The following is a 13679-nucleotide window of genomic DNA, read 5'->3' as shown; positions in this document are numbered from 1 at the left end:
TTGAGGTCGATCTTGTAGTCGCATTGATAGGATCCTTGTCAGTTTAGACTGGCTAGAGGAGTTCGCAGAAACTCGGTTGAAAGGGGGACCTAGAGGTTTGTCAGATCATTGCTTGTTGATCTTAGAAGATACAAGGGTAACTGTGGCCCTAGACCTTTTCGAATCTTGGATTCCTAGTTTACTCATAAATGGTTTCTGAGGATAGTGAAGGATGAATGGAGGAATTTAAGGGATGATCAGTTCACTAATAAGCTGAAGGCCTTAAGCAGAAGGCTCTTATGACTTGCTGTGCGAAGTGGTATACTAGAAAGGAGATTCATTGGAAGCAGATGTCTCGATCTCAATATGCTAGAGACATGGACAAGAACACGAGAAACTTTCATAACTTGGCGTCGGCTAGAAGGAGGAACAACCGAATCGACTCCCTGTTAATTAATGTAAGGTTGGTGTAGAATCAGGCTAGAATAAAGATTGCGATCAAAGGGTTTTATAAGGAACTATATCGGCAGAAATATGCTCCTATGATTAGATTCCGTAATGGGTTGGTAAAGCAAATTGATGAAGAAGAGGCAGCAAGGTTAGAGGTGATGCCTTCGCCTGACGAAATACGACAGGCAGTTTTGGACTGTGAGTCCAGTAAAGCGCCAGATAGTGATGGATATAATATGAACTTCATAAAGAAATGTTGGGGCGAGATTGGCTAGGAGTTTGCTGCAGCTGTGTTGGCGCTCTTCCAAAGTGTGAGGTTACCAACGGATGCTAATATAACATAGGTGGTGCTAGCTAAAAAATTTGTGGAAGCAAAGGAAATAAAATATCTTCGGCTGATTAGTATGGCTGGTTGTGTGTATAAGGTGATATCGAAAGTGTTGGTGAGAAGAATGCGAGTAGTGATGCCAGGTTTAGTGAGAGAAACTCAATCTGCATTTGTAAAGGGTCGAAAAATACATGATGGTGCTCTTATTACTTGTGAGACAGTCTAATGGTTGTAGTTGTGCAAGAAGAAGGCGACAATTATCAAGTTAGACTTTCAAAAAGGATACGACAGAGTAAGATGGAACTTTGTGTATATTGTGCTACAAAAGATGGGATTTGGTCTTAGATGGAGGACATGGGTAAAGGAATGCGTGACTACATCGTCTATGTCAATGTTGATAAATGGGTCACATCCAAGCCTTTCAGAATGAAGAGAGGTCTTAGACAAGGAGATCCTCTTTTACCCTTTCTGTTTGTTCTGTTTGTTGACGTCTTGCACAGGATGGTAGGTGAGGCAGTCAGAAATGGACGCATCTCTCTACTGCTGGTTAGAAGGGACAACATAGAGTTGTCACATCTCCAGTTTGTAAATGATACAATTTTATTTTGCCCACAGGAAACAGAGATAGTCATGAATTATAAAAGGCTTCTGCGTTGTTTTGAGTTGATGTCTGAGTTGAGTATTAACTTTGATAAATCAAACTTGATTTCAATTAACTGTGAGCAGGAATGGGTGACGAATATGTGTGTCTTGTTGGGATGTGCAGAAGTTGCTTTACCTGTCAGGTACTTAGGAACCGCTCTAGGCGCAAAGCCTCGGTTGGTGGAGACCTGGAAACCGATCATAGATAAGGTGGAAGATAAGCTCAGCTTATGGAAAGCGAAGTCTCTCAACAAAGCTGACAAACTGGTTCTCATAAAATCTGTTTTTAATAGCTTGCCGGTTTACTACCTTAACTTGTATAAGATGCCAAAGTCAGTGGCAGAAAGACTAATTGGGTTACAGAGGAGGTTCTTATGGAGTAAAGAAGATGGGAACAACGGTATACCACTTGTGAAATGGAAGTTGGTGTAAGCTCTGAAAAAACTAGGGGGTTTAGGGGTGGGTGATGCATTGATCAGAAATACATCGCTTCTGTTCAAGTGGTGGTGGCGCTTTTCTAAGGAGGATTGTCTGGTGTGGAAGAGGGTTGCATGTTCTCGTAAACAGTTGAACCCAAGTATAATGTTATCTAAACAGCCATTACCAACAAGAGGTGGCTCGTGGGAAGATATCTGCCAGCTTAATATTCATGAGCAACAAGTGAGAGATAAGATTATCAATGGTCTGTCTATGGAAGTGGAAAATGGAAGACATATTCAGTTTTGGAAGGATGATTGGTTACAAAGTGGCTCCCTGAAAGTAAGTTTTCCGAGGCTCTGTCACAGGGGGCTGTGGATTCTGGGATGGGTTAGAGTGAGTTTGGATCTTTCAATGGAGGAGAGATTTATTCCAATAGGAGTTAGAGCTTCTCAATCAACTTCATGACCGATTAAGACTAGTTAGACTTTTGTCTAATAGAGAGGATACATTTATATGAAAATTTGACAAAACATGTGTTTTTCTACTAACTCATTTGTGCAGGTATTGGAGAAAGAGATTATCTCGGAAGACATCATAAGCTACAGCTTCACTAGTATCATATGGAGAAGATTGGTTCCTCCAAGAGTTGAATTATTTGCATGGTTTGTCTTAGTAGAAAGGGTTAACACTAAAGAGAGGTTGAGTAGGCTAGAGATTATTCATCATAGTGATAATATTTGTGTTTTATGCAAAAAGGATGTAGAATTTGTACATCATTTATTTCTTGGATGTGAGTTTACATGACAGGTGTGGTGCGCTTGGTTGATGTGTGCTGATAGAGTTTGGGTTATTCCGATTTCCGAGGACTGTCAAAGGGCTTTTTGAGAGTTGGACCTGATCGTAACACCGAGCATAAGAAGTGGTTGATAGGTTTCTTTGTGATTATTTGGAATATTTAGTTGGAACGGCATAATAGAGTATTCCAGAAATCAAAGACAAGTGTTGATGGAATGATAAATAGGTCGTTTTTGAGCTATAGAGTGGTGTAGTGTTGATTGATTTGGTTGTTGATGGCTATGACAGAAATGACAACGGATTATACTTCGTTTACTGTGTTCATTGTCTTGTATTTTTAGTTGAATTTTGTATTTTTTACCTGCTCCACTCTACTGGATTGAGCTTCCTTTATTAAAAAAAACATTTAAATCTTTTTAAATTTTTTGTTTTTGATTGTTAAGTTAAAAAAATTACACTTTAATTTTTTATTAACTAATTATTAACTAAAAAAAATCTCTAATTAAATCTAAGTAATAAGAGTTGAAAAAGAGTTATAATTTGAGTAATATATTACATAGTTAATTATTTTAATTTATAGTTAATATGTAAGTAAGATAGGAGAAACAAATTATTTAAAAAAAAAAGAGTACATTAATTAGAAAACTATTAGTCGTTTAAATCCTTTTGTTATTGAACTATAGAATTAGAAAAATAATTTAGTGGAGAATCCAACATTGCAATTTGTGCCTTGCTGCTGCTCTCTCTGTTCTCACTGCCCCTTGATTCTCTCTTGTAGACTCCACCAAACAGGAATTATGGATCCTTGTAGCTACCTCCCTCTAGTGCTTCTATTGAGGTGCATGAATGAGTGATGGCTGATGTATGCATCAGAACTCTTGTGCCTAGTGTGTTCTTTGGACGGCTCTGATCAATCCATGTGGCATAATAGTACGAATAGGTAGGGCCACTCTTCACACGTGTCATCCGTTTCCTACCCTAGATGATTTCCTGATGACATTACCCTCATGCATGAACCGTGGTTTTCATTGCATTAAAGATGAGAAGTGGCTACCTACTAGATATTTCTAATTTAATTTTTGTATTACTTGTGTGCATTAAAATTTAAATTATTGTTATAAAATGATTAATGTTACTTTGTTTACGGTTATTTTGTTTACTTTTCCATATTTATTTGAGTACATCCTGAGTTTTAATTTCAAAATAATAAATAAATAACTAAATTATTGAGTCATCATCATTACTATTCATTAGTTACTACTTAATTCCTCTCCTAGTTGGAGTCACACATGCTGTCTATATAAAACCCCATGCCCGTGGGTCATATGAAAAACACACACAAATTAACAGTTATAATAATATAGTGTATGTGCATGATGGGAGCTTCTGTTGATCCTCTGGTAGTAGGGCGGGTGATTGGGGACGTGATAGACATGTTCGTTCCGTCTGTAGGGATGTCCGTCTACTACGGCTCAAAGCACGTGACCAATGGGTGCGACATCAAGCCTTCCATGGCTACAAGCCCACCCAAGGTTACTCTCACTGGCGGCAACATTCACAGCCTCTACACCCTCGTCAGTGGTCTCTCGTTAATTAATTACCATGCATGCTAAATTAAATTATCATTTTCAACTCACTTTTATTTCTATTTCAACTCATTCATAGGTTATGACTGATCCAGATGCACCAAGTCCTAGTGAACCAACCATGCGCGAGTGGCTTCATTGGTGGATGCCTTTCTACTGCTCTCTACTCTTTCTCTCCTTGCCCTTAATTGTACTCTTCCTCCTCTTTTTGCCCTTAACTGTACTCGACCTCTTTACGCTCTTTAATTTGCAATTTACAGGGTCGTTGTTGACATTCCTGGCGGTACAAATCCCACCCAAGGTATCATTCATTGTAATCAACACAAATTTAATATAATCAACCTTAGCCAGCATGTTTTTTCTCTTATTTTGTTTGTTTTCCTCTTCATCAACTTGGATGTTACTCATGTGTTACTTAAATTATTTTTTATTAATTTAATATTAAAAATAATTAATTATAATAAAAATATATTAAAAATATATAAAATTAATTATAAAATATTTTTTTATTTTTTAATTTAATTTATTTAAAATTTATAAAATAAAAAAATTTATTTTTTTTCTTTCAATTTTTACTTTTTTTTTTCTTTCAAATCATTAACATGAATAATTTATAACATAAAATTTTGTTCAACATACTCTAGATATTTCAATCCAACAAATAGTCCTCCTGTTATACCTATGTCATAAACTCAAATTTTAGTATTTTTTAATTTTATTTTAAATGTACAACTTAGATGACGCGTGTTTATTAATAGAGTATTCTCACTCAAAGCAATGACACGTAGAACAAATTACGGTAGTCATCCTCATCATATTGCTAAAGTCTATATAGTAATTATTAATATATAATAATTAAAATATATGTTCCGAAACAAATTGTAGATCAACTTGCTCCAAAATTTAGCTATTTTTATTTATTTAGGTTGAATTAATTGTAGCATGCATGTTTATTTTATATATATATATATATATATATATATATATCCGGAAAAAAAATACATATATGAATTCATGGCAAGCATGCATGTGACTCAGGAAAGGAGATAGTAGCTTATATGGGACCTCGGCCACCTGTGGGAATTCACCGATACATACTGATATTGTTTGAGCAGAAGGGAGTTTTAGGGGGAGTGGAACAACCAGCTGCACGCGCGAGTTTCAACACTCGCTATTTTGCCAGACAATTCAATTTAGGACTTCCGGTCGCCACAGTTTATTTCAACTCCCAGAAAGAGCCTGCTTCTAAGAGACGTTGATCATTCTCAATCAATCAACTATATATGCATCATCCTCCTTAAATTAAATAATGAGAACCATGTTAAGAGTGTTTACATAGAGTCATAATATATGTAATTACTTAGTATTATGTACTCCTTTAATTTTCAGTATTGTTATTAACTAAATGTTAAGCAAGTATGTTTTATCTACTCTTCTACAACAAGTATATGCTTTTTGGTATAATAAATCGATATAAGAAATTATAAATATAGATATAGCTATAGATTTCTGTCTTTGTACTTTTTCTCTTCTTAATATTCATCCACCTATATAAATAATTACTATCAATATAAATTAAAGATCATAAAAAACACAATTACATAATGCATGCAACTTTTTCTTTCAATAAATAATTAACTAATAATTACATATTTTCATAAAAAAATATGAAGTGATTGGATTATATATATTATAATCTAAGTTCACAGTTGTTGATACAGTATTATTAACATTTGTTATTGATACCTAATAAAAAATAATGTGAATACACTAATATATAATTTTTACAAATTTTTAAAAGTAAATGATTATTTTTAATTAATAATTTTTTTAGAGACAATGAGACATATTTATTTTTTGTTAAATATAATTTTTTAAAATTATTAAAATTGTTATTTTTAATTTTAAATTAAAAATTAAATATTTGAACAATTTAAATAATCAACTTTATATTTTAAACTGTATATCTAACTAATTTTAGAATAAAAATTAAAAAAATTATTTGGAATAAAAAATTAAAATAAATAATATTTATTCAAAATAATGTATAATTTAAGCAAGGCATACTCAGTTATACTAGTAATACTCTCAACATATTTTATATAAAAACACAATCATTAGGTGCTTGAAATAAAATGTACTTCTCATATAATATAAATTTGAGTAAAATATTAAATTGGTTTTTTATATTTGGATCTAATTCTGATTTGTTTGAAAAGATTTAAAGTGTTATATTTAAAAATAATTTTGTTTTATTTAATACCAAATTAAAAATTAATGTCTTTTCTTAAAGAAGATGTACAAATTCGAGAGTATCACAGTAAGTTACTGACCTTGGTTCAAGTACATGGAGAACATTATTTGAGAAAGTTTGTCGGTGATGACGAAGAACTCCCTCGACAATCGAAGAGTTTGGTTATATAAGTTTTTTTGTACTGAGTTTCACTAATTATTTAACATTGACTTTGCGGGCAGGGTAACATTAAAGTTAATTAAATAAAATATTTTTAGATTCAAATAGGATATTTTAAATTTTAAGGACTAAAACAAAATTATTTTCAAATATAGATAACTAATTTAATATTTTCCCCTATAAATTATACTATAATTTGGAGTTCAATTACTAAATGAAATTATCTTCCATAAAAAAATATTTTATTTTGATTATATGGTTAAACAAAATTAGACATTTGTATTTTTCTTTTATGTAATTTCAACCATGATGAGCAACATTATTAAGTGTTATTAAGGTCAATTATCTTGTGTCATGTCACATTTGATTGCATTATCTAAATAAATTAAATAGCTTACATTCTCTCCATTAAGCATAGGAAAAATACTGCTAATAAAATGCAGGTATTGTTAAAAATAAAAGTTATTGTCAAAAAATTAGTATCTTAACTTTCAAATAGTTCTCCACTGATGATGTCATTTTCTGTGAATTTCATTGCTTTGAAAATTCTGATGATATTTAGACTGACTCGAGAGCAATTTCAGATTTCCTTTGAGTGCCGTATAATAAATAAATAAATAAATAAATAAATAAATAAATAACACTATTTTTACGTTAGAAATATTTGTATGTAATAGATTATGTTTTTATTTTTTTTTGTAATTAAAGGTACACTTCGATAGAACTAGCAACTAGTTGGTGGTTGCATTTTGAATTAGTGAATATTTGAGGTTAATGCTTAATGATAATTAAAAAAATAATAGTAGAAAGTCTTCCTTTTAAATAATGTATTTATTTTTTGATTAACAAGTGAACATAAGTAAATTTTTGTACACTTATTAACTGCTATTTATATACCTGCTTATTTAAGATTTTTCACAGGCCAAATAGACGTTGCAAGTTGCAACAACACATAGGACAAGTATATCAGTGGTGATGATAAAAGATTTTTATGCTAAACCTTGTGAAGCAAACACTTCTTGCAAGAAACTCAATTTCGCTGTGAGTTCGACCTTGATAATAGTATAATATAAAAGACAACTGAAAAAAAATGTTTATAGTAAAAATGATCTGTATATAAAGCAAAAACAATATTTAAAAAACTCCAAATTTTTAAAAATATTTTTCATCGTGCTTTCAAATAAAAAATTAGTACTCACATGCTACATATTAAGAAAAAGGTAAAAATATAATATGTGCTAATTTTAACATACCAAAAGACTCAAGGTCGAACAGACAACGAGATAGAGATTAATACAGCAAGAGAATGTGCACTTTACAAAAGAAAGCATAGAAATCACTCACCCAACATTTATGTATTATTTATCAACAACAGTCAGTAAGAATTTGTGCAGCTTTATTCTGGATTCAGAGGAAATAACATAACATAATGATGCATGTGTTGCTCTCTATAGAGAATTTATATAGAATGTTTGTGTTGTGGTGGAAGGTGCGATTTCATATGTTAGTGATCAGTGAATGTAGTAATGGATATATATATATATATACTAAAGTTGAGAGACAACACAGCTAACATTAATTGACTTTTAGGTATATAATATAATACTTATTCTTAGAAGAAAATAAAAATAAATTAGTAATCAATCAGCAAAAGATTTATACATTAATAAATTTAAAATTATACATCCTAAATATATGTGAATTAATTATTAATTGATTTTTATTATTTTTTTCATATTTATTATACCTGTGTGAAAATAAAATAGTAGACCGATAGATATAAATTCATAAGTGAAAAGATAGATAACACATACATGCATGTGGTAGATGCAAGAATTTCAAGAACTGAGGCGTTGAAGAGTAAATGGAACACAACTAGTGTTGCTTCATATCATCTATCAACCACACCCACCACACTTCCTTTGCTACACCCACCCACATGCCTTTCTCTAACCCATGATATTATATTCAAATTAACCTCACACATATATTATATTCAAATTAACTAATGATATTATATTAATATGACTTTTAATCGTTACTCTTATCAAATAGTAGAGTTTAATTAAGTTTGTCCAACAATTGATTAAAAAATTGATCATTTTTCTTCTTTTTATGGTTGATTCAAGGAAATTGCAGTGATTTAATGGAAGTATCACCAGTTACACTATTGTTTTAAGAATTTTGTTAGAGAGATAATGAAAATTTTTAAAAATGAGTATAATAGATTTTGAATTTGGGCTAATACAAAGAAGAAAAAAAAGAAACTCAAACAGTTATTTTAAAAATTAACTATTCCAACTCTAATTTGTTAAAAAATTTACTCAAACACCCTCTTCCTTCCACTCAAACTGTCTACTATCCGACCTTCATCAATCATCCCACCTCTCCAGTCTTAAAAGCTCTCTTATCGGCCATAATAATCATCTAAAACTACAAGGGAAGTGAAATCCAAGAAAGCCAAGTTGGCCGGAAACATCCGCAACACCATAAAACAAAGTACTTACTTTTTTGATATCTTCAATTCGATGCACCACATCCACCGGAGACAACCCACCGAACTCCAAATCACATTAAACGTGGCACCATCCCACCCGCTGTATGTCGTGGATGAAAATGTTGGGACGGTGAAACCCGCCAGCTGCTGGGGCTGCGAGACGGACGCAACGTGCACGGTGTCGTGTCTTCATTAGACGTTCTCGGACAGCTGGACAACGGATAATGGTGATCTTCGCAACGTCAGTACGGAGAGAGTGAAAGAGACTGCTGGAGAAGAAGAAACTGCAGCACCACGTATGCACCGTGCGCGAAGAGGGTGTCTTCATCGGACGTTCTCGAATAGTTGGGCGGCGTCGAGTTGCGTTCTGGGCGGCAAACGGTGGGGCATCAGTGTGGAGAGAGTGAAAAAGATTGCCAAAGAGGAAGAAACTCCAACATGTTCTTCACACGTGTAAAATGAAAGAATACATAACTTTTCGTAACTAAATTCTTATTTCTTAAAAATTTAAAATTAGAAATTATTAAAAATTAATTAAATTAATTATTAATTGATTATAGTTTCTTTATATATATTGGATACTAAATTCATTACTTTCCTATACTTTCTCTTGTTTTAACAAAAATCTCTTATCAATGCAAAATTACTTGAAATTTTATGTCTTTGTTCAATCAAATGTTTATGTTTGTAAAAATTTTATAAGTAATTTATTAAAATACTTTATACAATTATATGTATTTTATGAAGTACAATTACATTAATATATAAATTGAGTTAATAAATTGTATCAGTTTAGTGTTTTCATAGAGAAATAAAAAATTAAAAATGAACAACAATCCTCCTTTTTTTTGGTATGGTAATGGGGCCTAAGCCCAAGAGAACAAAAAATAAATATATTACTCAATATTTCTGGGGCAAGGTGACCCCATTAGCATCATCACTCAGTAACGGAAGAAGTTCAAAAGGAGAAGAATCTAAGAAGCAAAAATCTTCCTCTTTTCTATTTTAGCCACCTCCCATGTTATAACATTATTGGGTCTAGGACTGTCCAGAAAAAAAAAAAGCTACTAGGCTTGGGCTCTTCCCAGATGGAAGTTGGATCGTTTAATCTACTCTGGGTGCAGGTGGTGGATCCTCACGCTGAGGAAAACACTCCCTCCTTCCCCTCTCCTCTCTCTGTCTACAACCATGGCGGATCGAGACAATGGCGATGTACTGATGCTGGAAGCTCCACCTTCTTATGGGCGCCAAGCATGTTCTTCCCACGCGGAAATCATCGACGCTTTGCCTTACATCGACTCCGACTACGCCGACCCCAAAGTGAAGTTCGAGGTTGACCGTCTCGTGGAGGAAGAAATGCGCCGCAGTACCAAGATGCCCGCTGACTTCCTCAAAGAATTACCCCCTCTTCCCACCTTGAATTTTGAGGTCAGAATTAGGGTTTTCGTTTCTTTTCGTTCTAATTGTTGCAGTGAGTAAAGAGTTTGTGATATTTTGCAGGAGTACCCAATGGTTGGTAGAGAGTACGAGCGTGTAAGAGCCGGAAGGCCTCCCGTTGCTCTTGATAGGTCGCGTTATGAATTTGAAGTGCCAGCTGCTAATAAGAGGAACGATGAAACTGCTTGGAAGCAAGCACTTCAGAGATCTCAACGCCTTCTTCAATATCAGAATATCAGGTATCTTTTTCTCTCTCTCAACTTTATTAAGATTATACATCTCACAACCTCTGTTTGCTTTCTACTGCAGGATGGAAAATGTGGATTTGTTGTTAAAATATGGCACCGATGCCTGGAAACAACACAACAATCGATTGGAAGTATATTTGACAAGGTTTGTTCATGTAATCAATCTAGGTCTATATTTTATTGGAAATTACATTCATACTATTGTATAGGAAGGTTTAGGTTTGACTAGCTTCACTCCGTCTAAAACAGTTAGAGAAAGTTATACTAATTCAGAGAGGCAATTTTATTTGATAAATGAATGAAGAAGATTGTATAAATGCTAAATAAGCAAGAATTTTGAAGAAGCTAGTTAGAAAATAATGAAGCTGTCCTGTGGTTGCTAGGAGAAAAGTGCAATGTGGTGTGTTAAACATAACACTAGTCTCATTTTTGTTTATCAATATGTGGCGCTGGTCAATTGATCACAGTTGTGTTTATATCTGCAGAATGCAGAAATTAGCTCAGGAACTTGGTGAAAAGATTGAAAATGTAAATCGTGAAAGGAAATATCATCAGGTGAAATGACTTTCTGACTTTCTGTTCTATCCTTTCGTAATTTGTTAAATGCTGAACGCTTCGATTCACTTGCCAGCAAAATACTGCTTGCGAGCTCAATGCTTTGTCCATGCAATGGAAGGATCTGTGTCAGAAAAATATAGACATCCAAATTGCTTGCGCTTCTCTTGAAGCTCGCATAAAAGAACTGAAAACAGAAGCAGCAGAACGGTATAAACTTGCTATGAAATTTTTGTTTTTCCTCGTCAAAGTTCATCCGTATGGCTTAGCTGCTGTTAATGAGTTTTTTCGTTTCAGAGGTTGGAACCTGGAAGCCATCACAGAAAATAGACCGTTGTCGAATTCAGAAGTATGAGATTACCCCCCCCCCCCCCCTTTTTTTTTCCTTCTCCTCCTCCTCCTTTTTGTTCTCTCATGTTTTTGATCAACTATCTAGTGTTGTTTCTGGAATGAATTTTATTTGGTTCAGAACTTCTGACGTTGTTGCTGATAAAATTCAAAGGGTCCAAAGGGTTTATGGATGCCAAGGAGTGCAAATACATAGGTTTATGTCGTAAAAAGAAATCACCATAACTCCCAAAGCGTCTAAAAATTCCAAAATCGATAGAGACCGAAGAAATTACGGATGTCCTTGAAATTCCATATGATGTCCGTAATTAGTATTTCCTTAACTTTTTGGTCTTTTTTCCCCTTAGGTATCGGGTGTACTATTTGAATCATAATTTTACATTACTCCTGTGTATATTAAGTTATTAACTTAGCTCGCAACGCGATATATATATTCAATTTAACTATAATGCTATTTATATATCTAATTAGAATAATGTTATATGTCTAACAAAATTTATTATTTTTAGTCAATAATTAATAATATTTTAAATTTTAATAGTATAAAAATATAATGTTGACTAATATTAATAAAAAATAATAATTCTCTAATATTTCTCATCTAATTATTTTCCGTGTGTCCATATTACATTTTAAGTTAGAGTACCATTTTAGTATTTTTGTTTTTAAGATTTGAAATGTTCTATTTTTATTTTAAAAAAATTAATGTCCTATTTTAGGTTTTTAGTCAAAATTACAATTTTAGCCAAAAGATAAAAATGAAACAAAATAAAATAAAATAATTAAGTTCTTTTGATGTGAGGTAAAATAAGTATTTAATTGTTTTAAAATAAGATAATAAAAATTATATATGATAGAAAATTATAAAATCAAATATTATTAACCTCTCATTAGAGCATTTTATTAGTTCCATTAAAGTTTAAAGATGATACTTAACCTAACTTTGCATGCAGCATAATTATAGCCTAAAGTAGAAATGTTCGTTTTTCTGAGATGGGAGAGGACCAATGGCCCAGAGACTTGGACCAAACAAATAGTTTATAACTTTATAGATGCTGGCTCTTAATATATTGTACCTGAATTCGAATAGTAGATAAAAGTCATAAAACTCTCAAATGAGTGTATTTCTTTTCTTATTTTTGATTTATTTATTTATTTCTTAACATTGACAAAATAAAACTAAATTAGGACTTTAGACTTGGTGCTTAGCCAAATTGAAAGATCTATTCAAGAATATGCACCCTAAATATCATAATACGGAGATGAAGTTTATAGATTTTAACAATACAATTATATATATATATATATATAGAGAGAGAGAGAGAGAGAGGGTAATTCTCTGGTGACCAAGGTTACAATGACTAAGAATGGCTAAGATTTAAATGTTCTATAAATAGATGACATATGGAAAGGAGTATGCAGATTTTTAGTGGAATTAATTATTATAAATGCTAGTAATTATTGTAAGATAAAAAAGAAAATGTCATGACCAAAATTCTGTGTACATTATATGGGCTTGTTATGTAAAACAAAAAAGTCCTATTAATCATTTTTGAGTGAATAATACCCAAAATTAAAAATCCATTATAATGGTGGGTCAACCAAATTTCTTGAATTATTAATAAATAACGATAATTTGAGGAAAAAAAAGAATAAAATTATGGGACATTTATATAAATTCTTGCTATTAATGTATTTGTAGCATAGATTATATGAGAGAATAAATTTATAAAGTATTTAAATTTTATAACAAAATATTATTTTAATAAAAAAAATTATTAAATATTATTATTATTATTATTATTATTATTATTAATAAAAGAGAAATTATTTGGATTAATAACTTTTAGTATTTTTGGTCATTTTTTGAGCAACATAAATATTAAATTATATTTAACAGATAAATTTTATTAATTCATGTGTATAAATTTTGAAAAAATTGAGTGAAAATAATAAACATAGGTGTAAATTAGATGCTTAT

At 32.0% G+C, this 13679-nt stretch overlaps 3 protein-coding genes across 3 annotated transcripts; all 3 read left to right on the top strand.

Moving 5' to 3' along the window:
- Nucleotides 1-329: 329 nt before the first annotated feature.
- On the top strand, nt 330-1831 carry LOC130967212 (uncharacterized). The gene is made up of 5 exons (XM_057892028.1): nt 330-442; nt 530-627; nt 993-1021; nt 1103-1261; nt 1373-1831. The coding sequence occupies exons 1-5, from the start codon at nt 330-332 to the stop codon at nt 1829-1831; spliced, it is 858 nt and encodes a 285-aa protein (XP_057748011.1).
- A 2150-nt stretch (nt 1832-3981) lies between these two features.
- On the top strand, nt 3982-5489 carry LOC130965660 (protein MOTHER of FT and TFL1). The gene is made up of 4 exons (XM_057890422.1): nt 3982-4188; nt 4280-4341; nt 4461-4501; nt 5239-5489. The coding sequence occupies exons 1-4, from the start codon at nt 3982-3984 to the stop codon at nt 5457-5459; spliced, it is 531 nt and encodes a 176-aa protein (XP_057746405.1). The 3' UTR covers nt 5460-5489.
- Nucleotides 5490-10223: 4734 nt separating this feature from the next.
- On the top strand, nt 10224-12141 carry LOC130969579 (pre-mRNA-splicing factor SPF27 homolog). The gene is made up of 7 exons (XM_057895365.1): nt 10224-10538; nt 10611-10786; nt 10857-10940; nt 11281-11350; nt 11427-11560; nt 11648-11699; nt 11820-12141. The coding sequence occupies exons 1-7, from the start codon at nt 10299-10301 to the stop codon at nt 11826-11828; spliced, it is 765 nt and encodes a 254-aa protein (XP_057751348.1). The 5' UTR covers nt 10224-10298; the 3' UTR covers nt 11829-12141.
- The last annotated feature ends 1538 nt before the right edge of the window (nt 12142-13679 follow it).

This window comes from Arachis stenosperma, chromosome 3 (assembly GCF_014773155.1).
Source record: "Arachis stenosperma cultivar V10309 chromosome 3, arast.V10309.gnm1.PFL2, whole genome shotgun sequence".
Taxonomy (NCBI): Eukaryota; Viridiplantae; Streptophyta; class Magnoliopsida; order Fabales; family Fabaceae; genus Arachis; species Arachis stenosperma.
This window is presented reverse-complemented; position numbering and strand designations above follow the sequence as displayed.

What these genes read in the sequence shown, in the direction of transcription:
- LOC130967212 (XM_057892028.1), top strand. Translation starts at nt 330, where the DNA reads ATGTCTCGATCTCAATATGCTAGAGACATGGACAAGAACACGAGAAAC. An exon ending in AAGAAGGCGACAATTATCAA is followed by an intron (nt 1,022 to 1,102) that starts GTTAGACTTTCA and finishes ATTTGGTCTTAG; the next exon opens with ATGGAGGACATGGGTAAAGG. An exon ending in TTGACGTCTTGCACAGGATG is followed by an intron (nt 1,262 to 1,372) that starts GTAGGTGAGGCA and finishes TTTTGCCCACAG; the next exon opens with GAAACAGAGATAGTCATGAA.
- LOC130965660 (XM_057890422.1), top strand. Translation starts at nt 3,982, where the DNA reads ATGTGCATGATGGGAGCTTCTGTTGATCCTCTGGTAGTAGGGCGGGTG. An exon ending in TTCACAGCCTCTACACCCTC is followed by an intron (nt 4,189 to 4,279) that starts GTCAGTGGTCTC and finishes ACTCATTCATAG; the next exon opens with GTTATGACTGATCCAGATGC. An exon ending in CGGTACAAATCCCACCCAAG is followed by an intron (nt 4,502 to 5,238) that starts GTATCATTCATT and finishes CATGTGACTCAG; the next exon opens with GAAAGGAGATAGTAGCTTAT.
- LOC130969579 (XM_057895365.1), top strand. Translation starts at nt 10,299, where the DNA reads ATGGCGGATCGAGACAATGGCGATGTACTGATGCTGGAAGCTCCACCT. An exon ending in GTGAAAGGAAATATCATCAG is followed by an intron (nt 11,351 to 11,426) that starts GTGAAATGACTT and finishes TTCACTTGCCAG; the next exon opens with CAAAATACTGCTTGCGAGCT. An exon ending in AAAACAGAAGCAGCAGAACG is followed by an intron (nt 11,561 to 11,647) that starts GTATAAACTTGC and finishes TTTTCGTTTCAG; the next exon opens with AGGTTGGAACCTGGAAGCCA.